The sequence below is a fragment of the Genypterus blacodes genome, unplaced genomic scaffold, assembly GCF_046128005.1.
Source record: "Genypterus blacodes isolate CSIRO-AG114 ecotype Tasmania unplaced genomic scaffold, CSIRO-AGI_Gbla_v1 ptg000005l_1, whole genome shotgun sequence".
In the NCBI taxonomy this organism is placed as follows: domain Eukaryota; kingdom Metazoa; phylum Chordata; class Actinopteri; order Ophidiiformes; family Ophidiidae; genus Genypterus; species Genypterus blacodes.
In genome coordinates, this window is record NW_027466819.1 from 3,859,663 (window position 1) to 3,887,195 (window position 27,533).

At 48.1% G+C, this 27,533-nt stretch overlaps 1 protein-coding gene across 1 annotated transcript in view; it reads left to right on the forward strand.

The window, feature by feature from the left end:
* Positions 1-1,153: 1,153 nt before the first annotated feature.
* Positions 1,154-27,533, forward strand: part of LOC142996289 (disco-interacting protein 2 homolog C-like) — a gene marked incomplete at its 3' end in the record, with an annotated part of 89,650 nt that continues 63,270 nt past the window's right edge. The window contains exon 1 of the mRNA XM_076147241.1: positions 1,154-1,396. Within this exon, the coding sequence (XP_076003356.1) occupies positions 1,318-1,396 (79 nt within the window). The remainder of the gene's footprint in view (positions 1,397-27,533) is intronic.

Genomic DNA, 27,533 nt, shown 5'->3' on the forward strand with positions numbered 1-27,533 from the left:
AAGAAGAAAATCAAGCGAGGAGAAATAAAACGGAAGAAGTTATTAACAGGTTTTAATGACCGGTGGAAGGTTAGAACCCTTACAAGAACCTCAGTCGGCCTGATGGTGGCGCTGTGGTGACCACTTTAATTATGCACTGTAACCTTTGAACCGTGAGTCATTGAATCAAACTCCTCCGACATTATTGAGGCAATTATCACTGAATACAATACACGTGAGCCGGAGGATTTGTTTTTAGATTTCCCTCAACATTGTGTTATTATTGGCCGGGGCTCATTCTTCAAAAAGTGAAAGAATGAATCTATTATAATTCATAAATCATATTAAAAGATAAAGTGTAACATAGATAGAAAGAGAGATCTGGCGCCCTCTAACGGTACAACAAGTTTGAAGATGGAATTACCGCCTGAATCAGCGCTACCGTTTTTCCCCCATAATTAAACAAACGAACCAAATCGAACGTTTCACATGGAATATTCTTGAAATATTTAGAAATCTTTTAATAATTAAACATTTAATTTTTTCACGTCTTCATTTATTTAGTCTCCCCAAAGTCCCCCAAGTGTTTGTGAAATCACACAGAGTTGGCAAGCGATTTAAAGGAAGTCGTCTGAATGCCCCTTCAAAATAAAGGTATACACGTTGTTCGTGAAAATGCCTGAGAAACAAAGTCGGGTTAGTAATCGATTCAGTAAATGCTTACAGTAGTTGTAAAGGGATCTATTCATTTATTGAGCTTTACACGAATTTTACGATACTATTTTTTTATCTGAAAAAACATTACAGATGGGATAACTGAACAATAGAAGCAATGCGAGAAATAATAAAGGGAATTGAGCTATATCTACTTTAGTTTAGTTGAAGTGTTTTGCTTAAAAGCAAGACCGTTTGCATCATGTACAACAATAACAATAAAATAGCCGCCCTGGCAGAGGTGACAATAAACATCTGTACATGAGTTTGTGAATGCAATTTTGGAATAGCTACAATCCAGGATCTCATAACTGACGCACCTCATTCACGGTTAGTTGTTGAAGTGCATCCTTCCACACAATACTGCAGTCTTTCAATAGAGACTTATTTTGGAATCTGCTTACCGGAAGTTGCCGCTTCTTTTAATATCAGTTTTGACGCAGTTCGTTGAGGGCGAGCGGCGGCGTTGACGTACGGAGTGAGTGAGAGTGTGTGTGTGTGCGTGTGTGTGTGTGTGTGTGTGAGAGAGGAGACGCAGAGGAGCCTGACTTTGGGATTTTTGGGGGATTGAGGAGAAGAACGGACACCGAAAAACAGTGACACAAGTCGGTTCGTAACAGAAGAATGGCGGACCGGGATCCGGTACCGCTTCCTCCGGAGGTTCGGGCCAAACTAGCGGAGCTGGAGCTGGAGTTATCCGAGGGTGAGTACTTTACCGAGACCCGCCGTTGCTGCTTCTGCCGCTGCTGCCTGGGCGGCTCGGTACCGCTGCTGCCGGGGAGGTTCGGTGCCGCTGCTGCCGGGGAGGTTCGGTTCCGCTGGTGGGGCGGTTCGGTACCGCTGCCGGGGCGGATCGGAGCCGCTGCTCTCCGCGCAGTCAGACGCTGTGGAGTTGGAGGTTTTGCGTGGAAAAGTGCGGCGCTCTTTCCTGCCGCAAGTTGAGGTGGATGTTGGTCAAACACCGGCGCTGTCACGGTGCGCGGCTCGGCCGCTGTGGTGCGGGAGTGAGGATGCGGCGGCGGCGGCGCTTTGCCGGAGTGACCGTGAAGTGCACACCGAGCTGGCGTGAGGAAGGCGGGCTGCATAGTCTTCCTCTTGGATTACACTGACATGTTTCATTCTAACCATCACATATGGGAATGTTGCAGGAATGTCACCGGGATGTTCTCATACTCACACACAACACAAACACACAACACCAACACACAACACACAACACAACATCTCTGTAGTTATATTAATGGAGGATCATAAAGTGTGTTTGTCTCAGATGAATATTCCCAGGAAGCACGATGAGCTGTGTTTCATAAGCGCTGCTCTGTATTACAGAGCTTCACTCCAGAGAGCTGTAAAGTTTACAGGAACACGATGGAGACGTCACAGAAGATTAAAAATACCTCAAAGTCTACAGAGAACCTTTGAACTCATCACGTGAACTCCATCGCTCCCACTGGGAATATTAGAGGAATACTGCAGGGACTTTTCCCGGGGATGTCAGGAAGAAGTTGTTGTCAAAGAGGTTTTTTTTTTTTTTTATGATCATATTGGAAAGTCCCATTCAGCACAGCTGCTGGAGTGGAGGCTGTGAGCGTGCAGCTGTTAGTGCACACGCACACACGCACACACACACGCACACACACTCATGACACTGACTCCAGACAAATGAGTCTTATTATATTGCAGCTTTTCCATAGTGCCAGTTTGGACTGTAGGCCTCTTCTGCAGCCTCGCTATTGATTTCCTCATTATCTCCTCTCCCCTCCTCTCCTCCCTCCTCCCTCCTCTCCCTCCTCCCCTCCTCCCCTCCCTCCTCTTCAGATTGATATGTCACATTGCTGCAGACTCCCTCTCAGGCTGCAGACTATCACAGTCTCATATTTCAGCCTGTGAGCGATGTTTTCTCTGTTTCTCATGCAGTCTGGAGGCTCTGCAGGCCTCGGCCATGTATGGCTAAAAAAAGGCCCGGGGAGAGAGAGAGAGCTTTGAACAGCTGACTGCAGCTGCACACGTCGCATTCTTCCGCTCCCTCCGCTGCTGCTGATGCACTTCCTGCTGCTGCTGCACTTCCTGCTGTACCTGAAAACGGAGGGCATGACAGAAAGTTGACACACATTTCTTCCTTAAACTGGCAACGGGCGTGCTCAGAGTTCCCTCGATGTAAACAAGCGCGTCTGAGGGAAATAGGGTCAGATGCCCCGTTGCATTATTTACATGCTTAGCCGACGCTGTAATGCGCCGCAGCCATGAATGCAAAGCTCCGCATCCCACGGAATCTGACCTCATTTTTTTATTTCCGCTCTTCGTCCCTCCTCCAGAGGCCTCGGCTGCTGGGAGATGCCTCTTCTGTAACAATCAGTTGATGCTCTGGTGTTACCATGGCTGCGGGGGGAGCATCCACCGGCCCTGCTGAAGGGTTCTTGAGCAAGGCAGTATTCCCCTGTCCCCCTTCTCTATGGATGAACTCGTGGTAAACATCCTCACAGTGCAGCCGCTTTGAGATTGTTAGAGTTAACACTGGCGGTCCTCTTGAGTGTATCCACACATAGAGAAGTGTGTTGTGTCTCTTCTGATGGGTGAACACACACACACACACACACACACACACACACACACACACACACACACACACACACACGGGCAGAACGCTAACGTGACAGAGCTCAGTGCTTTGAAGAGGATGGAATGTTTTGGTTCTTGTTGAAACTCTGGATGGTTTTGGCGCCGAATGAGTAGAAGTGGTAGTAGTGTAAACCCTGACACACACACACACACACACACACACACACACACACACACACACACACACACACACACACACACACACACACACACACACACACACACACACAGCTGTCATATAATCTGCCTGCTTGCTGAATAGTAAAGCTCTGCTCTTCGGCCCAGATAACAAGCTGTTCACATCAGCACACACACACACACACACACACACAGGTTGGAGATGTTACGTGAATGGCACAGTTCCTGTTGTTCCTCAGTCTGTTGTCTTTGGTGATTGTTGATTGATTTCGTGGCTGATTGATCTCTCGGCGTCTTCAACAGGAAGAGGCAGAGTAGGATGTGTAATGTTTGTGTCATCCAAAGCTTCAGAGGACCTGAAGCTGTCACACAGAGGAGTAGAATCTCACTGAGTGCAAACACACACTCCTCCAGTTCCTGCTGAGTCGATGCTCTGAGTTTTGTCTCTGAGTCGTTGGCAGAGACGGATGCGTGGTCGTGACGCGTCCTGGTGTGTGTGTGTGTGTGTGTGTGTGTGTGTGTGTGTGTGTGTGTGTGTGTGTGTGTGTGTGTGTAGACTCACAGAGTGTGTAGTGTGCAAACATCGTCTTAGCATCGCAATCAAGCTGAGTTGCTTCCTCGTTCATTAGGCAGCGTAGAGGCTTCACCGCAAGCCTCCTCTTCATCAGCAAAGTGATGCCGAGGAGCAGAGGAACACGTCTGCTCTCTCTCTCTTTCTTTCTTTCTTTCTTTCTTTCTCTCTCTCTTTCTTTCTTTCTCTCTCTCTCTCTCTCTCTCTCTCTCTCTCTCTCTCTCTCTCTCTCTTTTTGTCTGTCTCTCTTCACCTGCCCACCTTTGTTTTTCTGATCTTGTGCTGGCTGTCAGCAGAAGGGAAGTGGGCGTGGCCTACTGACCTTTGGATGGTGAGACTGTAGTGTGACTCCAGAAAGCGTGCTTGTGATTGGCATAACGTGTCAGTTCTTGATGACACACACACACACACACACACACACACACACACACACACACACACACACAGACACACACCTCTACCTTATCAGTGGCATTAGTCCTGTTGGTAAATGAGTGACACGGGCCTATGAGGTCATCGCAGCATGAATGGCGCTCACTGCTCTTCAGATCATTTTAATACAGAAATCACTTCTGGCCTTTTAGTAATGAGCTCAAACTATGGCTGCTGCGTGCGCGGCACAATGGAAATGTGGCTGTCAGGCTGAGGAGGAGGAATGAAAGCACTTAGGCGGGCCGTCGCCCTGACAGCAGCAGCTAAGCTTAGCATTTAGCCTCAGTTTGTTCTCCTGCTTCTTTCTGTTCCATGTCCTGTATTCACATTAACAGCAGAGGAATCGGCCCGAATCAAAGCCGACTCCATTATGTGTGTTTGTAAATCCATTTCATTCAGGCTTGTAAACGTCTTCATCTTCCTCTCTTTTGCCTCTCACCCCAGTCAGGACGAACACACTCTCACTCTCCTTTCATTCCATCTCACTGTAAACTCTGAAACTCTGTGAAAAAAAGCAAAACAAACATTTCACACATTTCTTCTTCATATTTTGCCTCAGTAACTTGTTTTTGGAAATTCCTACAGAAACGTTTAGAATTTGGCTCAACCGCCGCAACGTTTGCTTCGATTTAACTTTGCCGGAAAATGGCTTCGATTGGAACCGGAGCCGTTTCCCCGGCGCCGGTCCGCTCCGTAAACCTGTGTCACATGTTGACACACTGGAGAGCGGCAGCCACCTACGCTCCGGGCTCACGCTGTCGGCCAATCAGAGCATAGCGGCTGTGTGTGTGCAGGGTAGTGCTGCAGCATGACACAGCAGAAGTGTGTGTGTGTGTGTGTGTGTGTGTGTGTGTGTGTGTATGGTAGGGTGGTGGCGTCCTCCATCAGTCGGCCTGATGGTGGCGCTGTAACGACAACGGTACAGTTTTATCAATAATAACTTTGGACCCGGTCATGTGTAGAATCTAAGGTTTGTCGGTGTGTAAGGCTCAATGTACCGCGGCAGCCGGGGTGAGAGTTCGATTCCCGCCAGGCCAATGAGAGTTAAATATGTGAGCCGCCTCTGGACGCACTGGTTGTCCTGCAGCTTGTTGCGGGATCAAAGCGTCCCTGCTGCATCTCGTAACGTCTCACCTTGTGGACGAGCAGTTGCCATAGAGATGTTATTTTCCTCTCCTTCTCCCTGAGAGATTACGACCCGTGGGGGTGGCGGGAGAGCGGGAGAGCGAGAGAGCGGCGGCTTCTTCCACTTTAGTGGCTGGTGTCGCGCCGCGCCGCCATAAATTCCTATTTGCCCCGGTTGTCGGTTCCCAGGAGCAACATCGCCGGTGATTCAACACGCAGGACGTTCGGTCGGGAGGCAATTCTGACCCGCTGTCCTGATTGAACTCCCGGCAGGGAAATTTCCGCGGAAAATTCTCGCCTCGTTGCAGACAGAGTCGCGCTGCTCGGGTGTCGTTAAAACAAAAATAAAAAATCGCTCCCCGGCAAACTGAGGCGAGCCAATTTAGGAAAGCAACGCCGGCGAACTGACATCACCCCGAGTTTATCAGTCACCACAGCAGAACAAAGACAACAAACTTACAGCCGGCGAGAGAAGGGAAGCGCCTCTGGGCACCGAGCGAGGAGACTCTCTGAGTCCTGTGTTTTTGAAAGGAGGCCCTCACTCTGTCATTAGTCTTAAAGGCCCCCGAGGTCGTAAACTCGCCCGGCACACAGAACAGCAAGCAGAACTTTGTAGTCAAAGGAGAAAAGCAAAATGTAAAGTTGTGTCCTGTTTAGCAGACAGCAGCCATCAATCCCCCTGAGCGCCCGCGCTGCGTCATTACCCACAATCCCCTGTTTCTTGTACCTCCTTTTCAGTTGGACGTGAATGCAAATGCGGGAAATGAATGCAAATCATTCTGCCGCAGCTCTTTCCTCTTCGGGGATGCAGTTAAAGCTACAGTGAGGTTGAGCTTTGTGTTCTCGGATTCATGTCTGAGCCACAACAGGAAGCCAACAAACCAATAGAAACACCTGACGGGACAAACAATTGTGAGCGTGTCTGTTGTTTTCGGTGTCAAACATGCAAATCACAGTTACGGATTTGTCTAGATGAGGCCTGATTGCTCTCTTTCTCAAACTGTTGTAAAGGCCATGTGCAGAGATCCAGAGCTGCTGGAGGATCAGATGTAAATGTTTAGGTTGCGTTTTCACTATTTGGTTCCCTTCTTGGCTCGAGTCGGTCATGTGAACGACGTTTCTGATCGACTCCCAGACAAACGGCACGGCTAACTCCTGGACGTGCGTCTCGTCTCTGTGTGTTGGACAACGCGAAGCAGGCCGGAACGAACGCCTGCCTGAGCCGATGACATTTCCAGCCCTTGGATTTGTTGTGCTGCAGGGCCGACAGCAGGGCAGATGAATATTTATGCAGTTACATCCTGCTAGAAGCCACCCAGCATGGAGGGAGGGAGAGAGGGAGGGAGGGAGGGAGGGGGCTGGATAGACAGACAGAGAGAGAGAGAGAGAGAGAGAGAGAGAGAGAGAGAGAGAGAGATGGCTGATGACAAACATGTGGACTGTCTTCTGTCTCCCTGGGGGGCGAGTGGTTCTGGTTTTTCCACTCTTGTGTATTTCACGTATTAATGCGTTAAAACTCCATAATGTATCACTGCAGCATGAATCTTGTTAACGTGCAGAAATACATTTACAAATGGAGCCATCACAGTAAAAGGATATATAAAGCAAACACAGACGGAACGGCTCCGTAAAGAAACTTAAACATTTAGTTCTCTGTTGTATCTTTGGACGCCGTGTTCATGGTTTCAATCCAAGCTTCTGATGTTGCTCCTCTAGAACCACAGGAGTCCAGGATCAGGACGCCGTGATACCAGTTACACCTGCTGCTCCGTTAAGTGGGGGGGAAATAAGCGACGCCTTATCCATCATTATAAACGCTTAAACCTGTTAATATCTGAATTGAATGCGTCCTGCTGTGGCTGTGGACAGAGTGAGAAGTGTGTGTGAGTGTTTCTCTTCACGTTCCTGCTAATTTGGGAATGGAAGCCGTCATCCGCTTCCTTTACCTTCGCTCCAAAGTGCCCAACCTCGCCTATTCTTTGAGACTCGACGCGTCTGTTTGTGCCGACCTCGCCCGCCCGCCCGCCGCGAGGATCTCAGCCGACAACCCGCCGCCTCTCGTTGAAGCTGGCATTTGTGCTTGCTCAGGCGCTTCGGAGAGACCCTGGATGCTTCGCCTAATGGGCTACATCTGCCCCATCTGCCATTAGAGCCATCTGAAGACCCCAATCAGCATTTTCATTCGCCTGGCTCCCGTGTCTGTCTGATCAATGTCGGGTTTTAGTGCCTGCTTTTACGGCTCCTGATACAGAAGCCTCTCAATCACCTAATTGGCTCCAGAAAACGCAGATCATAAAAAAGTTATCTTATCCCCGAAGCAACCGCTAATTGGCCAGATTTACACTTCTCGTCCTGTGGTCGGCTGATTGTTTGAGTTGCTTTATGGCATAAATGCTACGGAGCCGTGTGATGCAGTTTGTATTGTTTTTATAGGCGGAGGGCCAGGATGCTCTACCAAGTGTCAATCCCTCGTTTGTGCGTATCGGTTCTTGGTATACGGTATACTCTGTATACTCTGTGTACGGTGTACTCTGTGTACGGTGTACTCTGTGTACGGTATACTCTGTGTACGGTGTACTCTGTGTACGGTCTACTCTGTGTACGGTGTACTCTGTGTACCGTGTACTCTGTGTACGGTCTACTCTGTCTACGGTGTACTCTGTGTACGGTGTACTCTGTGTACGGTCTACTCTGTGTACGGTGTACTCTGTGTACGGTCTACTCTGTGTACGGTGTACTCTGTGTACGGTGAACTCTGTGTACGGTGTACTCTGTGTACGGTGTACTCTGTGTACGGTGTACTCTGTGTACGGTCTACTCTGTGTACGGTGTACTCTGTGTACGGTCTACTCTGTGTACGGTGTACTCTGTGTACGGTCTACTCTGTGTACGGTGTACTCTGTGTACGGTCTACTCTTTGTCAACTCCACACAGAGCTCACCTTCAGTGAGCACAAATTCTGCCGTTGATTGTTGTGCGGCAAGGGACGGAAAACAAAATGCTGCAAAAACCCAAGCTGCTTGGATTGACGCCTTTTCCCCCTCGACTGGACCAAATCTGGACTACTTGTTATGATCGAGACAATAAATCGATCATTTCCTGCTCAACAATCCATCTACCTTTTTGGAACAATTAGCTCTGTTGCAAGTGTGACAGCTCTCAGACATGCTGCTTCTCAGGGAGGTGATGTCATCCTTAGAATGGACAGGATGGAGGTTTTGGGGGGGAGGGGGGTGGGAGTTGTTTCTGGCAGATTGCATCATTAAGCTGCTTCAACAGGCACTTGCAGCCTTCGCTCCTCTTTCTTTCTTCTTCCTCTTTCAGTCCACCCTCCACAAGTGAGGTCCCAGGGGAGGAGAGAGAGACAAAACATCAACTCCTTTTCCCCCCTGCTGTGAAAATAAATGGAAGTAATATGGAAACACACTCCCTTTATTTACCCCCCTTCCCCTCCCCTCCCGCTAAACCCAGTCGGTAATGTTTGCCTCGGATGATGTGTTTAGTTCCCGGCTCCGGCTCTGACCCCAGTGACCCCGCCCAGTCCCTCTACACCTCCACCGGACTTCATCCTTTCCCTTTTCCACGTGGCTGCTGGGTAATTTGCACCTGCTGCTGCAGCACATTGTGTTTATTCTTAGTATCACGTTGCAGGGAAAAGTGCACTATGATGTCTTTTGTTTTTTAGTGATAATCATTAAAATGTCATACAGTTTTATTCTCAGTTTTATTCTTTATTCTTTATTCATCAGTCTGTAGTCTTCCTAACCAGAAATGAAGGCTCCTTACCAAAGTCTTCATGCAGGTGCAGAGCCGCAGATAATTATTCTCATTATCAATGTAACTATTGGTTATTTTTTGATAATTTAAGTTTAGATTTAAAAAGAAAAAGTAGTCACATACACAGTTTCTATCAAAAATTAATTATTTTGGCTGTAATTAAAGTTAAAAGCTTATTTATTTTACTCATTATAAAATTGAGAAAAGCCAGGAAATCCTCACATTTGAGAAGATGGGAAAAATCCCCAGTAATTATTCATTTGAGGGATTCATTAAACAACAAACCCTTGTGTGCTTGTGTGGATACTGTGGCTCATTAGTTTCTCATCCTGCTAACAGTCAGCCAGTACTCAGGCTCTGCTAATAAAGTTTGCGGTGTAAAAACAGAGTTCTCTGCCCTGCGGAGCTTCGTCCAGCAGCATCTATCATTCAATTTAAGCCTCTTGTTGTGTCTGGAGCTCGGCGGTGAACAACGCTCACAATTAATGCTCCCCAGGGTGTCACAATTCCTACGCAAGGGGAGAGAAGCCGCTGAACTCTGGCCGATCGTGCTTTAGAGCTTTTGTCTGTGCAGGCGGGAGGCGGCCTGGGTCGGACAATGAGCCACTTAATCCATTTAAACAGTACAGCGCTATTAGATTCACTGCAGAGCGACCAAATACAGAGCATCCGTGTGATTGATGCGTTTGGCCGAGGGCCCCCGGATTCCTCTTGAGTGTTCGGGCCTTGGCAACAGCACCGACGGCGTCCAGCGCACAACTTAGCTCTCTGTTAGCTTGCGTCTTACCTCCCACTTATCAGTCAGACGTTGAAGCTTTCTCTTTTTCATCGGTTTTTAATCATTCACCTAATTACACGGAACCAAACCCAAACATGCCCCCCCCTCCCCCTCCCCCCACCTCCTCGGGTCACATGGGCGGGTCAATGGAGGCTCTGTACGCCGAGGCGGCTGAACACATGCATCTGTGCTGGTGAACACTGCAGCTTTGTGGAGCGGCCTTCTGATCGCCGTCACACTGTGTCAGGTGGCGTCTCCTTAGATTGGGACCCAGGGTGGGACGATACCTTCAATTCACTCTTATGTACGTTTACCTCTTCACTCGTACGCAAAATACCCTCCGTTCTTGGTTTCCTTAACAAATGCCTGATTCTTCTCCATTTGTTTGTGGTTTCTGGAGCGCCTCAGCCTGTCTGCTGCTGCCCTGCTGATCAAACTGACACCAGTTGCTCCCTCTGAGCTTCATCCTGCTCATCAATCACATCTTTAAAGTGCGTCTGGAGTGGAGGGGTCATCGCTCCAAAATGAATAACAGATGGAAAAAGTGAGTTTAAAAAGCCAGAAATATCACAACCAACCCATGTAATTGATGAGTGGCCGATATCGATCGACCGCCCCGCAAACCTCCTGCAGATATACGGCGGCCATGATGAGGGACGAGGCAGAGCGAACCTCATTTATTGCTCCGTTAATGTAGCGATGAAGCAGTGTGGCTGAAGCCTGCAGCGACTCTCAGAGCCAAAGTGTCCAGATAAAGTCAAACCTTCTGTCCTTAATGTCAGTTGGTGCTAACGCTGGGTCACATGGGGGGAGGGGAGGACGGGACGGGGGGTTCAAGTAACGAAGTCCATCTGTGTCTCTATGTAACGACTCTTGTGTTGTGTTATCCCTGGAATGTGCAGAAAATTGCCCCGATCCTTGAAACCATTCTCCAAAGCACTTTTGAGATTAGAGCGTTGGCTTCAAGCGAGGAGGCGGCGGATAAGAGAAGCGCTGTGCCGTAAACGTTAACAATGCCATGGCTTGCTGGACGTCGGGCCTCCCGTTTGTCTTAGAGCGCCTGGCGATAAACTTTGTGGAGCGCAGATCCCCAAAAGCGGCTGCCAGGAAAAGCTCCCTGCAGATTAGCTCTCAGTCAACGACGCGGACAAAGTGCCTCTGAACGCCTTCCAAACAGGAACACACACTCCTGCATAACGGCTGCAACGCTGTGATCAGGTTCACAATCCAACACATTATTATACAACATGATTTGTAATTGTGTGACGATGCAAAATTCTCCTTTGAGAAATAAAAACAGAAGTAAGGAGCTTGAGCTTGAGCTCCACTCAGAGCCGGGCTGAGATCTTGCAAACCAGAATGTAAATCTGAGGCTTAACTGTTTTTAGCTTTGACTTGCTAAAGAGAGTAACGGCTTGAAATCCGGTCACCTGCTGCCGCTTTGTGTAACGTTACGTTCCGACAGGCGGTGGCTCCAGCCGGGCGAACCTTCCGACAGGAGCCGTAAATCCTCCGTGCCGCTCGCCTGCGTCGCATCTGCCCTTAAAATGTCCAAGCCTGGCTCTCCGGCTCGCCCTGGCTCGGGATCGGGCGGCACGCACACCGGCTTAGGAGATCTTGGCAGGAGCTTCGGCAAACTGTGAGGAGGAGGAACCGCTGGAGAACCTCCGCCTCCCTCTCTGTATACAAAACATGTCGCTTCGCCCTCTAAGCGATGTGATCCAACACCAGCCTGACTGTTGGGAGTCTGGAGAGCAGCCAAATGCGTCTGAGGGGGCGTCGGAGGTTTACACTTCTCCAGATGCTGTCTTTTACATATGTAAATAAAAATGCCTGCACATGACGAACACACTGTGAGGGTGCCAGGTGCTGAAGAGCCGCAGCAGTTTGGAATGACTGCAGATCAGTGGCGCAAAGGTCAGGGGTTCAATTCCCTGTGCCATGCCACTGACAGCAGTGAGGCTCGGAGGGTCCAGTTCCATTTTTGTTCTGGCTTGCTTATGGAGGCACTTAGTTAGTTTTGGCCTGTAACTTCTGAAATACTACGTTTAGCACTGTAGTGAACCAAGAGAACTGAGGGATGTGAACTAACATCTATAAATGAACCTCGCCTGCTCTGCCAGCGTTGTGCCAGCAACCCGATGACGGGACAGATTAGGTGTCGGAGGCAGAAACGCGCCTGGAGCAGTTTTGTGTTATCGGGGAGATAAGAGTCGGCGGCGGGCGTGTCCATGTGTGTTGCCGTGTTTTGATGTGGCGTGTTAACGTTTCGCCGCAGGTTGAAACGTTCTGGCTCCGCTCATTTGGCTCTTAATGTGAGCTTCTTTTCAGGAGAGTAATCTTTAAAAAGGTGCAGGGAGGGAGGAACACACAGACACAGACTCTTCTCTGATCCCACTGCTTCTTCATCGCTAAATGATCCTGATTTGCATTTTTACACCGTCGGTTTGTTCTCCACGGCCAGCGGGCAGATTTATCCAGGTAACATCAACAACACCGACACGGGAACAAAGACGTCTCCGGGTGATTACGGCTCTGTGAGAATGACTTTGGTGGAGGAAGAGCTGCCAGTTTACCGTTTGGCTGAAGGGAAGAACAGTGACGCCATTGTTTAGAGACGCAGGGTGGGGAAAGGTCTCCTTACTGGAGAGGTCAGGAGGTCAACCTGTGCTGCAGAACGTCTCCACCAGCTGCTCTCCGTCATGTCAGGGCAAACACTCAACACCAGCGTGCGGCCGTGAGTTTGTGCCTCGAGCTCCGCAGCTCAGTAGCTCCGCTCCTCATCCTCACTGAGGGGCAGGAACCTCCGTGACCCCCCCCCCCCGTGTGTGTGTGTGTGTGTGTGTGTGTGTGTGTGTGTGTGTGTGTGTGTGTGTGTGTGTGTGTGTGTGTGTGTGTGTGTGTGTGTTCTTAAGTCATCAGCAGTTTGGATACAAACGTCCAAGTGGCAAACACACAAACATGAGCTCACAGTTATTTGACAGTAATTTTAAGCCAATAAAAAGGCTTTAAAAGTTACACAACACCGGCCTACTTTCACCATGACGACACAGCAGGCGCTCTTAATTAGAACGCCGTGCTTACAAAACAGTGTTTCAGCCCACCCCCCCCCCCCATCCCCAAACCCTCCATCCATCCATCATCCCTCCATCCATCCGTCATCTGTAGCTTCTTTCCCACGTGCAGCTTCCATTGTGTTTTCTTTCCCACACACACACACACACACACACACACACACACACACACACACACACACACACACACACACACACACACACACACACACACACCGTCCGGTTAACCTACTACAGGTCTCACTCGGAAAACACAAATCTGCGATGGGGCGTTTCCAGGACCGTCTGTCTAATCGCTCCTTTCTGTGCTCCAGTCCCATCGTGGCTCCGCTCCAGGCCACGAGTCTGCATTTGGCCCTTGTTGTCGGTGTTATCTAAGTGTTTGGCTCGTGTGTGAGGACTGAGCAGTGGGAGGTTTTTCTTCCCCTCCTCTATCTACGGCGGTCATGTTTGGCTCTGATAGCGTCTCATCCAGATCATCACTCCCACTCTCTGCTGCAGGGATATTAACACGACGTTCAGCCTGGCTCCAGCCCGCTCTCCTCTCTCAGACAAAACAGTCTGAGGCTCCGAGGAAGACAAAGAGAGGGAGAGCGTGTGTGTGTGTGTGTCTATACGAAGTGCGCACTGGCAGAGACGCGAGCAAATGAGTGGAGATGATAGAGATACGGGGCAGAAAGGGATGAATGAAGACGCGAGGCTGAAAGAGAGAGACGCCGACAGAGGGAGGGCTGATCGGGGTGGCGTCCGTCCTCGCTGAGACCTGGGAGCGTCGGGGTTTGTGGGGGGTGGACCGACGGTTCTGTGAGAGAGGCGGCGGGACCGTCGGGTCGGATCGGTTTGGGTCAGTGGGCCGAGCGAAACCACATAAACGCCTCCTCCTCGCTCATGAACACACTCCCATCGGCCTGTTGATGCGTTTGTCATTCCCGGCATGTTTCCGTAGTTACAGTCACAGGAACCTCACGGAGGCTCTAATCAGTCACGTCTAACGGAGCATCGGCGGCGTGGAAATGAGGCTAATATGTTTGTAAAGTGTAAACATGAAAGTGCTGTGCTCACTTGTTGACGGCGCGCTGAACGTGCTGAGCGTGGAGAGACGGTCTCTGGTGTCTCGTTGGTTCGATGCTCGTTTCAGGTCTAAACGTAAAACCGCGGTATTCCGACGACGTCTCAGCTCTGAATCTAAAATTAGCCGAGCGACCTCCAGCCGAAGTCGTTACTTTCAATTAGACGCGTGAAAGGCTTCACCCGCGAGGTTCCTAAGCATAATTAGACGTTTTGATGACGGCGTAAGATGCGTCCCTTTGATTGCACTTATCTAATTCAAACAGGCGGCGGCTCTTGAGTAGAGATCTGAGGGAAGACGCTGATCGTTGACCTTTGCAAAGGTCACGGATCGACCCACTTGGACGCGTACTGCCGGTCCTCTCGGTGGCATTTTACTCTCTCCTCCTCTCCCGGCCTCTCTCTCTCCTTCGCCAGTGGTCTCTCGCTCCATCACATCCCTCTCCTCCTCCCTCGTCTTCCTCTTCCTCACTCACCATCCCGAGGACTCTTTTTCGCTCTTACATCCTCTTTCATCCTTTTTACTCGATTGTTCCATTCCACTCGAGTGAGGTTGTTCAGAAACTTGAGCTGTAATTATTTATAACCCTGTAGCCCTTCATCTCCTCACTTCACTCCTCCTCCTCCTCCTCCTCCTCTTGTCATTCAAGCTTTTTAGAAATCATGTCTTAATCCAGACAGTTTGGACTAAATATTTAATGTTCCGCAGCCCGGTGTAGCTCAGCTCGCAGCCGTGAGTTCGGCGAGCGAGACGGCGTAACGCTCTCTCGCTCTCTCGCTCTCTCGCTCTCTCGCTGTCTCTCGAAACCCGACGGCGCCAACACATTCTCCCTCCCTGCTCTCTGCCGCTCCTGAGCAGATGGTCAGCGCGGCTTTGGATGGAAGTCAGGTCCATCATCAAGTGGCGTACAGTATGCTCTACATCCTGCACCGTCCTGAATGTGACTTCCTGTTGTCCTTGTGCCATATGTTACTGATACGCACTGTAAAGATCTATAAGCTATCACTGTCCTCGCACTGTGTTTTTGGATTTTTGTTACCTTGGATCAAATGGGCTTTGCAGGGGAACTTGTTGTGAACTTGTGATTTGCCAGCTGATTGAACATTTCCTGTCATTAAAGTCACACATTTAGAGGACCTCTGTCAGACTGTGACGCCAGAAGGTCGAGCATCAGAGAGGAAGTGTTCACTCGCCTAATGGACACTTTGGGCTTTTGCAGGGATCAAACCTGTGATGTTCCCGGTGTGGCGCAGCGTTCCTGACCTTCCCGTCAATCTGTTCTAAACTCAGATGACAGCAGCGGTGTTTCATATTCCTAACCTGGCCCTCATGACATCACTGTCGGCGTTCTCCGGTCAGATCGACGGCGTGACTCGCACTGACTCAGGGGTCGCCGCTGATCTCGCCGCTGCGTCACATCAGAGCTGGAGCTGAGTCCTCATCACGTTGTCGTTTAGGGGCGGAGCTTGGGCTTGTGAATTAGGTCAAACGCCAGTCCTGCTGTAAGTTGTTGCTGTGGTTGTTGTTGTTGCCAGGCCACAGAAGAACAGGGCATCTGCTGCTCCGTTCTGGCTCTGACAGGCCTAAAGCCCCTCTGGGTGAGCGGCTGCGGTTGGTTTCCTCGGTATCGATGCTTCTGTAGCACAGAGAGCTTGTGTCTCATCTATACAGACGTCTCCCATGATCCATTTCTTTCAGCCGCCGGCTCAATGAGGTCCCTTATGTTCTGCCCTTCTGTCTCAACCCGGCACTTATGGGGGCACCAGGCAATGAGGGGGCGGGGGTACGTGGGCCTACGGGTGCCCTCCAGGGGGTTAGGGGTCTGCGTACAGTCGCCACCCTCCCCCGCTAAACTCTGGCCTGCCCGCATCTTAATTGCAGGAAGACAAGCGCGCACTCGCTTTGACCTACATATGAGCCTTAAACAGGCGACGCAGCGGGTATGATGTAAAGTACGGGTCAGAGCCGGGAGGAGGGGGAGGGAGAGGGAGAGAGAGAGGGAGAGGGAGAGAGAGAGAGGGATTCTTCCTCCTCTCCCGGTCCAGCCTCGTCATCACAGTGTCCCTCTGTGTGACGTGGCTGTGGGTCACCTGCGTCCTGACAGGGAGGAGATGGAGGTCGACAGGGAGGTTAGATTTCAGAGGAAACCCTGTTGAGCCTCACTCTCTCTCACACACACACACACACACACACACACACACACACACACACACACACACACACACACACACACACACACACACACACACACACACCATACTGCAGTTTCAGTTCAGTTGTTAGTTGAAGAGTGTGTGAGAGTTCTGCTGGTTTCTCTCATGAGCTGGACATCAGAGAACACAGCTTTGTTTTCCTGTCGCAGCAGATATTTGTCCTTGTTCGTTTTCTAGATGAGAGGATGTAACAACAAGCTGAGGTAGAAGAGGAGGAGGTGAAGGTAGAAAGCTGAGGTTTCATTCAGATCTACTCATCGCCTCAAAGAAAACAGATAAAAGGAAGAGGAAGGGGATGAGTGAAGGGCAGTAAATATGAAGATTTGTTCTGTGGTAAAGGATTTCTTGCGGCCTGGACAGAAGAAGCAGACGATGATTTCACTCCTGATGGATTTATGAACGGAACCCAAACCAGGAAATGTGTGTTTACTCTTAAGCCTGGTTCTGTGAAACACTGCAAGCAAGACGGCAAACTGTTCAACAGACCCAACATACACACACACACACACACACACACACACACACACACACACACACACAGACACACACACATCCTTTCAGTTTATTTTGGAGAATCTTTGCATTTGGTTCCATTCTCCGTCAGCACAATTGGATTATTTTCTAATCTACCCTCCATGAGCATCCACACGCCGCCTGTGGCTGCCTAGCAACCGACTCTATTGAGGGATGAGAAGATCTGAGGTAAAAAGTGGTGACACATCGTGAATAAGACGAATGCGGCGGCGTCTCCTTTCATGACTTCCTGTGTTCGGAGGCGTGAAGTGAAGATGTCTGTTCCAAAATGAGACGTCCCACTCTGATCCGATCAAAACTCATCACGGAACACACACACATTCACACACACACACACACACACACACATATGAGTCCACGCCAGCTTCACTGCCCAATAATAACAATGTTTGTGCCGCGGCTCACAGTCAGAGTGTGTGTGTGTGTGAGTGTGTGTGGAGTCAAACAGATTTGGATTTTCGAGGTTCTGTGTATAAACACTGCAGACCAACACGTGGTGCTACCTGCCTGCGGTTTGTTTGTCCTGGTCTTTGTCTTTGTTTAGCGAGTTTAAGTCTATTTCCCTGAGAAACGACAACATGGGAGGTTGTGTTACAGTTGGAGGGGTGTGTGTGTGCGTGTATGTTGCATTATGAGTACTGTAGTTAATAGACATTGAATTTATTTGGAGGAGGAAAGTTTTAGCTTCATTTGTTCTCTTCCTCCTCCACCTTCCTTCCCTCCTCTCTTTTTTCCTCTGCTCTCTTTCCTCCACTCCTCTTCCCCCTTTAGTCTGTCTGCTTTTCCTCTCTTCCTTTCTTTTATGGCTCCTCTTACCTTCCCTCTCTGACCCTCCTCTCCTCTTTCTTTCACTCTTTTCCCCTCTCTCTCTCTCTCTTTCTCTCTCTCCCTCTCTCTCGCTCTCTCTCCTCCTCCGCTCTGCTTTGCTCACAGGAATGCAGTCATGTGCCCTGGACCTTCCTTACAGACTCACACACACACACACACACACACATTCTTTTCTCTCTCTCTTTCTTGCTGTCTCACATGTGCAATAACACTGTCACACACACACACACACATTCGCCTCCACACATGGTGTTTACCTCCCTGGTGGAAAAATGGGCGTGGCCAGCGTCAGCTGTGGCGGTTTGACTCTCTCCCGCTCCACAAAAGCACGCAGAATGATCCTTTAAAGACAAAAAGCCACTTGTGCGGCGTATCGGCTGTGACGGTGCGTTTAAGAGTCAGATGTTCCACCAAAGCAAAGTTGCCTGAATCTCATGTTCTCCTGAAATAAAAGGCACTTTTTGTGGCTCGGATGGGAACGCACAGGAGTCAAACAAAGCTGCTTTTGTTCACAAAGGACAGAAAGAGTAAAGAATTCATCCTGAGGGGGGGGGGGGGGGGGGGGAGAGAGGCAGTTAGAGCAGTTACACCCAGAACACTTATCAAGCTGTGGAGGCAGAAGGAAGACTGAAGTGTGTTTAAAACAGATTTGAGTGGATTGAATTTGCCGGACTATACGCCAGTGAAGTTTGTTTTGTGTTAGACCGTCGTTTCGCGTTCACGTATTTGACAGTGGACCGGTGTTAGCTTGGTAAACCGTCCAGCCGGGGCACTTGGGGACCGTCAACTAAGTGTTCTTCCATAAATCCGTTCATGTCATCTAATGTAAAGTAGTCTATCGTACACTCTTGGTTCCAGATGTGTTGGAATTGATATCGTTCTCGCTGTTGGTGTTGTTGCGTTTGGTGACTCGAGGTAACACACACACACACACACACACACGTCGCATACCATCGCAACACACTGTTATTGGGCTCATTAACGTACATACATTGAGTTAAGCAGAGACGTGATCGGTCTGGAGCAGAGGAAGCAGAGAGGAAACGGTGGCGGATGTAAAATGGGCCTCAGCACATTCTGTCCTGCGCACTGGAGGTGTTCACCAGGTCACTTCCTCCTGCAGGCCGAGGAGGGAGGGAGAAAGGTGGAAACTCCCCGAACCTCACACCAATAACAAGTCGTTCAATCCCTCATTCAGAGAGAGAGAGAGAGAGAGAGACACACACACACACACACACACACACACACAGGAACACAGCTGCCACATTAACAGGTGCACTCAGCCCCGTTGCACACACTCCATTGTAGTTTATTCCAGTTAGATAAGCACTCAAAGGGAACATAGAAGGAAAAAACTATGAATGACTAATTCACATAAAAAACTTCAAAACAAGCTTAAAATCACAAAACTCCACTCATCTTGAGTGTTTGAAGCTGAAATTAGAGTGTAGCTGTCGACTTGTCGGCAAACGTGGCCCTTTGTGTTATGGAAACAAGCGTGTGTTGAAGGCAACGCAATCTGTCCATTGATATGGAAACAAGGAGCCATGATGTCATCACTCTGTGTTCATTGAGCTTAGCGAGCAAAAGCTTAAAATCAAGAGGAAAGATGGGAGACAAAGGAGCGCCACGGCTGTTTCCCATTTCCTTTTTGCATGTGAGAGGCTGGGTGAAGTGGATATAGTCTTTACTTTACTGTGTGTGTGTGTGTGTGTGTGTGTTGCTAGAGGTGGAATGCTCTCTTTTCTGTGACGACCGGTGACAGATGCCCTGCTTGAGGCAGGGCTACCATTTGTGTGTGTGTGTGTGTGCCACTTTCCTCTGAGAGTCGATACACAAAGCCTCCTGTGAGTGAAGTGTGTGTGAGTGTGTGTGTGTGTTGATATTCCTGCAAGGAACTGTGGGATGCGTGGGAGCTCGGGCACCACTCAACAATAGAAGAGGGAACGATGGAGTGTCTCTCTCTCTCTCTCTCTCTCTCTCTCTCTCTCTCTGTCTCTGTCTCTGTCTCTCTGTCTCTGTCTCCGTCTCTGTCTGTCTCTCTCTCTGTCTCCGTCTGTCTCTCTCTCTCTCTCTCTCTCTCTCTCTCTCGCTCTCTCTCTCTCTCTCTCTTTTTACGTCACATTTTGACTCTGGTAGCTATCTCATTTATTGATCTTTGAATGACAAATCTATATGTGTATAAAATGTCATTTGAAGGAGAGAGCAACCCTTCAAACAGTTAATAAGCCGCTTTATGTTCTTAGTGTCGCTGTATTAGCACACTGTATTGAATCCTTCCTCTCCTCTCCGCGTTGAGACCATTTCCAGTCTTCCTCTTTTATTTCCGACTTATCACACATCCTCCCTCCGCGGCCCTCGAGAGTCTGACTTCAGGCGGCGAAGACAGGCGACCTTTGGGCTGCGTTTGAATGGCAGAGAGCGGCGTAGCGACGGGCTGTAATTGTCCTTCTCCCTGAGCTGTGTAATTCTATCAGGCTGCTCTCGCTGAATGCCTGAGCGCTTATGAATAAATCTGTGCTGGATGAAATAATCACAGCGCTCGGCCCCTTTATGCTGGACTGAAAGGAGAAGAGTCTAATAAAGCCGTCTGGTTCACACTTTGTTTCACTCTGTCTGGCCACGGAAACAACTTTCCCTGAAACAACAAACAGCAAAGAGTCCACACGCGTTTGGACCCAAACTGTTGGCAGCTGCGTTAAGCTAAGGTGCCTGGAAATGGCGCCTGCGCCCGTTTGTGCCTGTGCGTGAGGGTGTGCGTTACTCGCCGATTTCCTCTCTTTCCCGCTCTCTCTGGCAGCCACAGGTACATATACACATACACACGTTTTTTTCTATGTCAATCTGTTTTCAATTTTCAGTCCAATAAATTTTGCAGATTCCTAAAGTTTAATCCCAAGAACCAAGACTTCTTTGTAGGCAAATTTTGTCTAAGTAGAGAATTAACAGATTTGGCAGAAACGTTGTTAGCTAAACTAAACTAAGCTGCGCTAAACCAAGCTAAACTAAGCTAAGAGGGATCACAAAGCCAGAGACCGTTGGAGTGTGTGTCTGTGTGTTTGCTTGGGTTCATACAGTTGTCTTTGTAGTTCTGTGTGTGTGTCTGTGTCTGTGTGTTTGTCTTTGTATCTATGACTACCTCATCAACACATCAATATTACTGACAAACATGCACACACAGCGGGCATTGTCTATCACATAGCATAGCAGGACACGGGGAGGGGTCGCTTACATACGCGCACACACATACCTACACACTGCTTCTGACTCTCACACACACACAGAACACAATTTCCATGTTCTGACTAGGCATCTCCTCTTCCTAACACCACTGACAGTTTTACAACCATTTCTTCTAAAGAGACAAATATGCACAGAGCACAGACACTTACGCACATGCACACGCACACTCACACACACATGCTCACTCACACACATTGCTGGGGATGGCATTCAGTCATGCATTCCATTCATATGAACAGCAGAGCTGGCACTGAGACCCTCAGCTGTGTCTGAAGGTCGCATGACACACACACACACACACACACACACGCACACGCAGAAACAACAGCCATTTTTTGGAACTACAAATCTCCCAAAAATTGTATCTAAGTCAACGACCTGATGACCTTTAGAAACCATCTGAAGATTGTTAGCGTTTGGTTCCTTTGGCCCGTTCTCTGTTTGCTGACTGTTACATCTTTTAGGGAAGTGAAATGTTTGAGTGCTTCTTTCACCATTGTTCCATAGAAAACAATGACACACTCTCTCTCTCTCTCTCTCTCTCTCTCTCTCTCTCTCTCTCTCTCTCTCTCTCTTCTCTCTCTCTCTCTCTCTCTCTCTCTCTCTCTCTCTCTCTCTCTCTCTCTCTCTCTCTCTCTCTCTCTCTCTCTCTCTCTCTCTCTCTCTCTCTCTCTCTCTCTCTCTCTCTCTCTCTCTCTCTCTCTCTCTCTCTCTCTCTCTCTCTCTCTCTCTCTCTCTCTCTCTCTCTCTCTCTCTCTCTCTCTCAGGGCTGGTTTCATTAATGAAAGTAGGACAGTGAGCTGAACAATTCATCTTCCTGTCTGCGTCGTGTCGTCTCTAATGCCTTTACACAGGCCTTTCTCTGGGGTCGTCGGGAATCACTAAATGGGCTGTTGTGTGTGCGTTTGTGTGAGAGAGACAGTACTGCACACATGCTCACATACAAACCAAACATGGCCTCGAAATGTGTTTGAAGCCAATATTTGCTGTCACCTGTGTTGTCCTGCTGACTGTCTGGCTCTCCGGTGGTTGGGACCTCAGGGACACTCTGGGGCCTGAATACAGGAGATGTGTGTGTGGGAGTATCAGGAGTGTTCTCAGCTGGGTGTGTATACAGTGGAGACATCTACCAGTATGTGTAAGCATGTGTCGATGCATTCGGATGATGCGTGGGGTCCTTGGAGGGGAGGCTGGAAAAAGGAACCATCTGAATTGTGAAGGTTTCTCAAAGTGCGAGCTGAGGTCTGAATCTGGACCGAATTGCAAATCAGCCCAGCCACAGCGCTTGTTAGATCTGCATGTGCATCTGTGACGCACAAGACTAAGTGTGTGTTTGTGTGTGTGCGTGCGTGCGTGTGCGTGTGTGTATAGCCAGATGCTGCGTTCAAGTGGTGTAGGAAATTGCACTGTTGAGTTGTCTTTGTCCCATTAAGTCGACTTGCTGGTGACTTGCTCTTATTCACATTGTGCATTCCGCTGGCCTCATTCTGACCTCTGCCCTTTTGTGAGATTCATATGGATGAACCTTTATTGAAAATGTTTTTGTACACAAGCTTCAGTTCAGCTGTTTGTCAAGAGCGTCTGGAAATGAACGTTATGATGTCCAGATATATGCTCAGTCTAATTGTGTGTGTGCAAGAGAAGCTGTCAGAGGGTTATTTAGTGAGACATGGTTGACACCATTCTCCTGCTTCTCATGACCCAAGGAGGTCTCATATATGTGACCTGCCACACCCCCATGTGTTGACATAGGGTGTGTACGTGTGTCTGTGTGTGTGTCTATGCTACAGTGTAGTTGAGTGTGTCTGTGAATTCTTGCTACAACTCTACCGTGTGTTTGTGTGTCTGTTGTTTTTTAAATGTCCCTTTATTTTGCCCAGCAATGGAAGTCAACGTGTTCTCCGTTATATATTCTCAGTGAAATGTTAGTTTAAGCTGAACGGAGAGACTGTTTGTTCCAATCCCTGTGTTGTTTTCTGGTAAAATAATACACATAACTAGTTTATTACTAAGTCGAGATGTTATCTAGGGTGCCTTAGCCATGGATGGTTGAGAAAATGTTTTTGTGATGCTGTCATGAGTTCCAATGATGCAAAACAGAATCAAAGCCTTAATCCTCGCTTGATGCAAAGCAGTGTGCTAATTGTGAAGGTGACCGAGACGTCAGACATTTAAAAGACCAAATCGTCTGCGTTAAATGCATTTCCTACTGATGTCAAATCACTTGAGACTCGCCTCAAAATCACAACAATGAACATAGAGTTTTACATTCTTTTGCGATAGATTGAGATCAAACTCGCCCTTGTTTGATATTGGACTTCAATTTGCTTCTTTGGTGCCATTTGAATGTCACAGATGTTGACATGTAATTTGTTTACATTTACATTGTCTACTAATGAAGAGAGTACTCGAAGCATGACAACATGTTGTCCGTCCAAAGCTCGGTGCTTTGCACGCAACCGAGAACAAGAGATATTGAGTCCAGGAACGGTACAGCAAAGACGACCTGGACAGGGACGCCAGCTGAGAGCAGCGAGAGAAACTTGTCACTCACAATGTCAGCAGGCTGCAGACCAAGTTATGAAGGTAAGACCTGTTTGTCAGGACTTCAACATTCATCTCTGTCTCTGGAATAGCAAGTCTTTATTGGATCCCAATTTTAACTAAATCCTTTTTCATAGGCATTGGAAGGACTGTACAGTTAGTGCTCCTCCTCTCAGGTCAGTGTGTGTGTGTGTGTGTGTGTGTGTGTGTGTGTGTGTGTGTGTGTGTGGGGGGGGGGGGGAAAGAACATTTGGCACTATCTGCTGTATGTCTAACTGTTGTTGACGTGTCTTTATTCTCAGGGCTCTGTGCAGGCGTGGGTTATCAATACGTCTTTGTTGATCAACCTTTGACTTGGAGGGATGCGCAAAAGTACTGCAGAGATAAACACACTGACCTGGCCACCATCACAGACATGGAGGACATGCAGGCAGCGGTTGATGCTATAGACACTGGTTCTGTGGCAGATGTCTGGATAGGCTTTAATGACAGAGTCTGGGACTGGAAGTGGTCCATGTCCAATGGCAGTTTCTATGGAGAAGGAGAAGATCAGTTTAGAATCTGGGACGGAGGTCGCCCGAATAACTACGGAAGCACACAGTCATGTGTCCGGACCAAAGATGGCTTGTGGAATGACTTAGCCTGCAGTACTAAATATTACGTTGTCTGCTATGATAGCACAAAGGAGCATGGTGAGTATTTTTTTTAATGATCTCCCTACGAAACTAGATCACATTCCCAATTTATCAGACTATAATCCAGATTTATTTATCAGACAACAGATTTGTCTACGTGCAACAAAGTATGTCCTGGACTGACGCTCAGAGCCACTGCAGGAAGTACCACACTGACCTGGCCAGTGTGAGGAACTCCATTGAGAACAAGGAGATCCAGGACTTGGCCTTGGGGTATTCTTGGATCGGATTGTTCAGAAACCCCTGGGAAACCTGGTCAGATGGAAGCCAAACCACCTTCACTAACTGGAGGAAAGGATCTCCAGACAATGATAACCCCCAACAGAATTGTGTGTCTATGGATTCGAGTAGTGGAATGTGGAATGACAAACAGTGTCGCAGCAATTTGCCATTCCTTTGCTACAACCGTAAGTTTCTTCTATCAACTCAACATTGAATATGTGACATTGAGTTCTTAACACTGATTAAGTTTCATGGTCATCATCACTCCAGCCGTCCATCCTTCTTTCTTGACTTCCTTTGGTCTTGTGCTCACAGGAATAAGCTTTAAGATGCAGTTTGCTGTCAAACTGAAGCTGAGCCCCACGGTTGATCCCAACAACCGTGCAGTGGCAGAGGGCATCTTAGAGCAGGTAAGGCACAAACACATGTAGAGTTTATATACATGTATGTTTCAGTTCTTAATGGTTTTTGTCCTTTTGTTGTTCAGCTTAGGAAGAGGATGACAGATGAGGGAATGAACAACACGGTCAAAATTAAATGGATGAAGAAGCCCGACAGAGAAATCTTCTACAAAGGAAAAGGAAAAAGATAAGAATAAAGATTTGATGAAGGAGGAAAAGTAATCAGATACTATAAACTAATTCATCCTCATGTTAACGCCATAGGCCTTTGTTTGAGTTAGTTAGTTAGTGTTGGCTCCATGATGTTCTGTAGCTTGGCCAGGATGATGCTTTGTAATGAGGTTTTGCTTTATGTATATCTATGCGTTTTGTTACTATCAGACTATTTCTTAACGGTGTGGAAATTATGTTTCTTAAAGCAAAAATAAAAGTGTCAGCAAGATGTGGTGTGGAACGTTTCACTGTCCTGGGTAACCAACCCACAAATCCTACTGCTTTGATTGGATAGAGCATGTGTGTGTGTTTGTTCAGAGCACCATGCATCCAGCCGTCTCCAAACTTTTCATGTCATTTACATTTTTATCAGTCTAATTGTGTGTGTGCAAGAGAAGCTGTCAGAGGGTTATTTAGTGAGACATGGTTGACACCATTCTCCTGCTTCTCATGACCCAAGGAGGTCTCATATATGTGACCTGCCACACCCCCATGTGTTGACATAGGGTGTGTACGTGTGTGTGTGTCTATGCTACAGTGTAGTTGAGTGTGTTTGTGAATTCTTGCTACAACTCTACTGTGTGTGTTTGTGTGTCTGTTGTTTCTTAAATGTTGCTTGATTTGGCCCAGCAATGGAAGTCAATGTGTTCTCCTTTATATATTCTCAGTGAAATGTTAGTTTAAGCTGAACGGAAAGCCTGTTTGTCCCCATCGCCGTGTTGTTTTCTGGTAAAATTATATACTTAACTAGTTTATTACTAAGTCAAGATGTTATCTTGGGTGCCTTAGCCATGGATGGTTGAGAAAATGTTTTTGTGATGCTGTCATGAGTTCCAATGATGCAAAACAGAATCAAAGCCTTAATCCTCGCTTGATGCAAAGCACTGTGCTAAATGTGAAGGTGACCGAGACGTCAGACATTTAAAAGACCAAATCGTCTGCGTTAAATGCATTTCCTACTGATGTCAAATCACTTGAGACTCGCCTCAAAATCACAACAATGAACATAGAGTTTTACATTCTTTTGCGATAGATTGAGATCAAACTCGCCATTGGGATTCTTGTTTGGTATTGGACTTCAATTTGCTTCTTTGGTGCCATTTGAATGTCACAGATGTTGACATGTAACCCGGTCCAAAGCAATCATTTGTTTACATTTACATGGTCTACTAACGAAGAAACTACTCGAAGCATGACAACATGTTGTCCGTCCAAAGCTCGGCACTTTGCACACGACCGAGAACAAGAGACATTGAGAAGAGACCAGGAGCGGTACAGCAAAGACGACCTGGACAGGGACACCAGCTAAGAGAAACTTGTCACTCACAATGTCAGCAGGCTGCAGACCAAGTTATGAAGGTAAGACCTGTTTGTCAGGACTTCAACATTCATCTCTGTCTCTGGAATAGCAAGTCTTTATTGGATCCCAATTTTAACTAAATCCTTTTTCATAGGCATTGGAAGGACTCTACAGTTAGTGCTCCTCCTCTCAGGTCAGTGTGTGTGTGTGTGCGTGTGTGTGTGGGGGGAAAAAAAGAACATTTGGCACAATCTGCTGTATGTCTAACTGTTGTTGACGTGTCTTTATTCTCAGGGCTCTGTGCAGGCGTGGGTTATCAATACGTCTTTCTTGATCAACCTTTGACCTGGAGGGATGCGCAAAAGTACTGCAGAGATAAACACACTGACCTGGCCACCATCACAGACATGGAGGACATGCAGGCAGCGGTTGATGCTATAGACACTGGTTCTGTGGCAGTCTGGATAGGCTTTAATGACAGAGTCTGGGATTGGAAGTGGTCCATGTCCAATGGCAGTTTCTATGGAGAAGGAGAAGATCAGTTTAGAATCTGGGACAAAGGTAACCCAAATCACTGGCAAAGCACACAGTCATGTGTCCGGACCAAAGTTGGCTCGTGGAATGACTTTGCCTGCAGTGACAAATTATACTTTGTCTGCTATGATAGCACAAAGGAGCTTGGTGAGTATTTTTTTTATTGATCTCCCTACGAAACTAGATCACGTTCCCAATTTATCAGACTCTAATCCAGATTTATTTATCAGACAACAGATTTGTCTACGTGCAACAAAGTATGTCCTGGACTGACGCTCAGAGCCACTGCAGGAAGTACCACACTGACCTGGCCAGTGTGAGGAACTCCATTGAGAACAAGGAGATCCAGGACTTGGCCTTGGAGAATTCTTGGATTGGATTGTTCAGAAACCCCTGGGAAACCTGGTCAGATGGAAGCCAAACCACCTTCACTAACTGGAGGAAAGGATCTCCAGACAATGATAACCCCCAACAGAATTGTGCGTCTATGGATTCGAGTAGTGGAATGTGGAATGACAAACAGTGTCGCA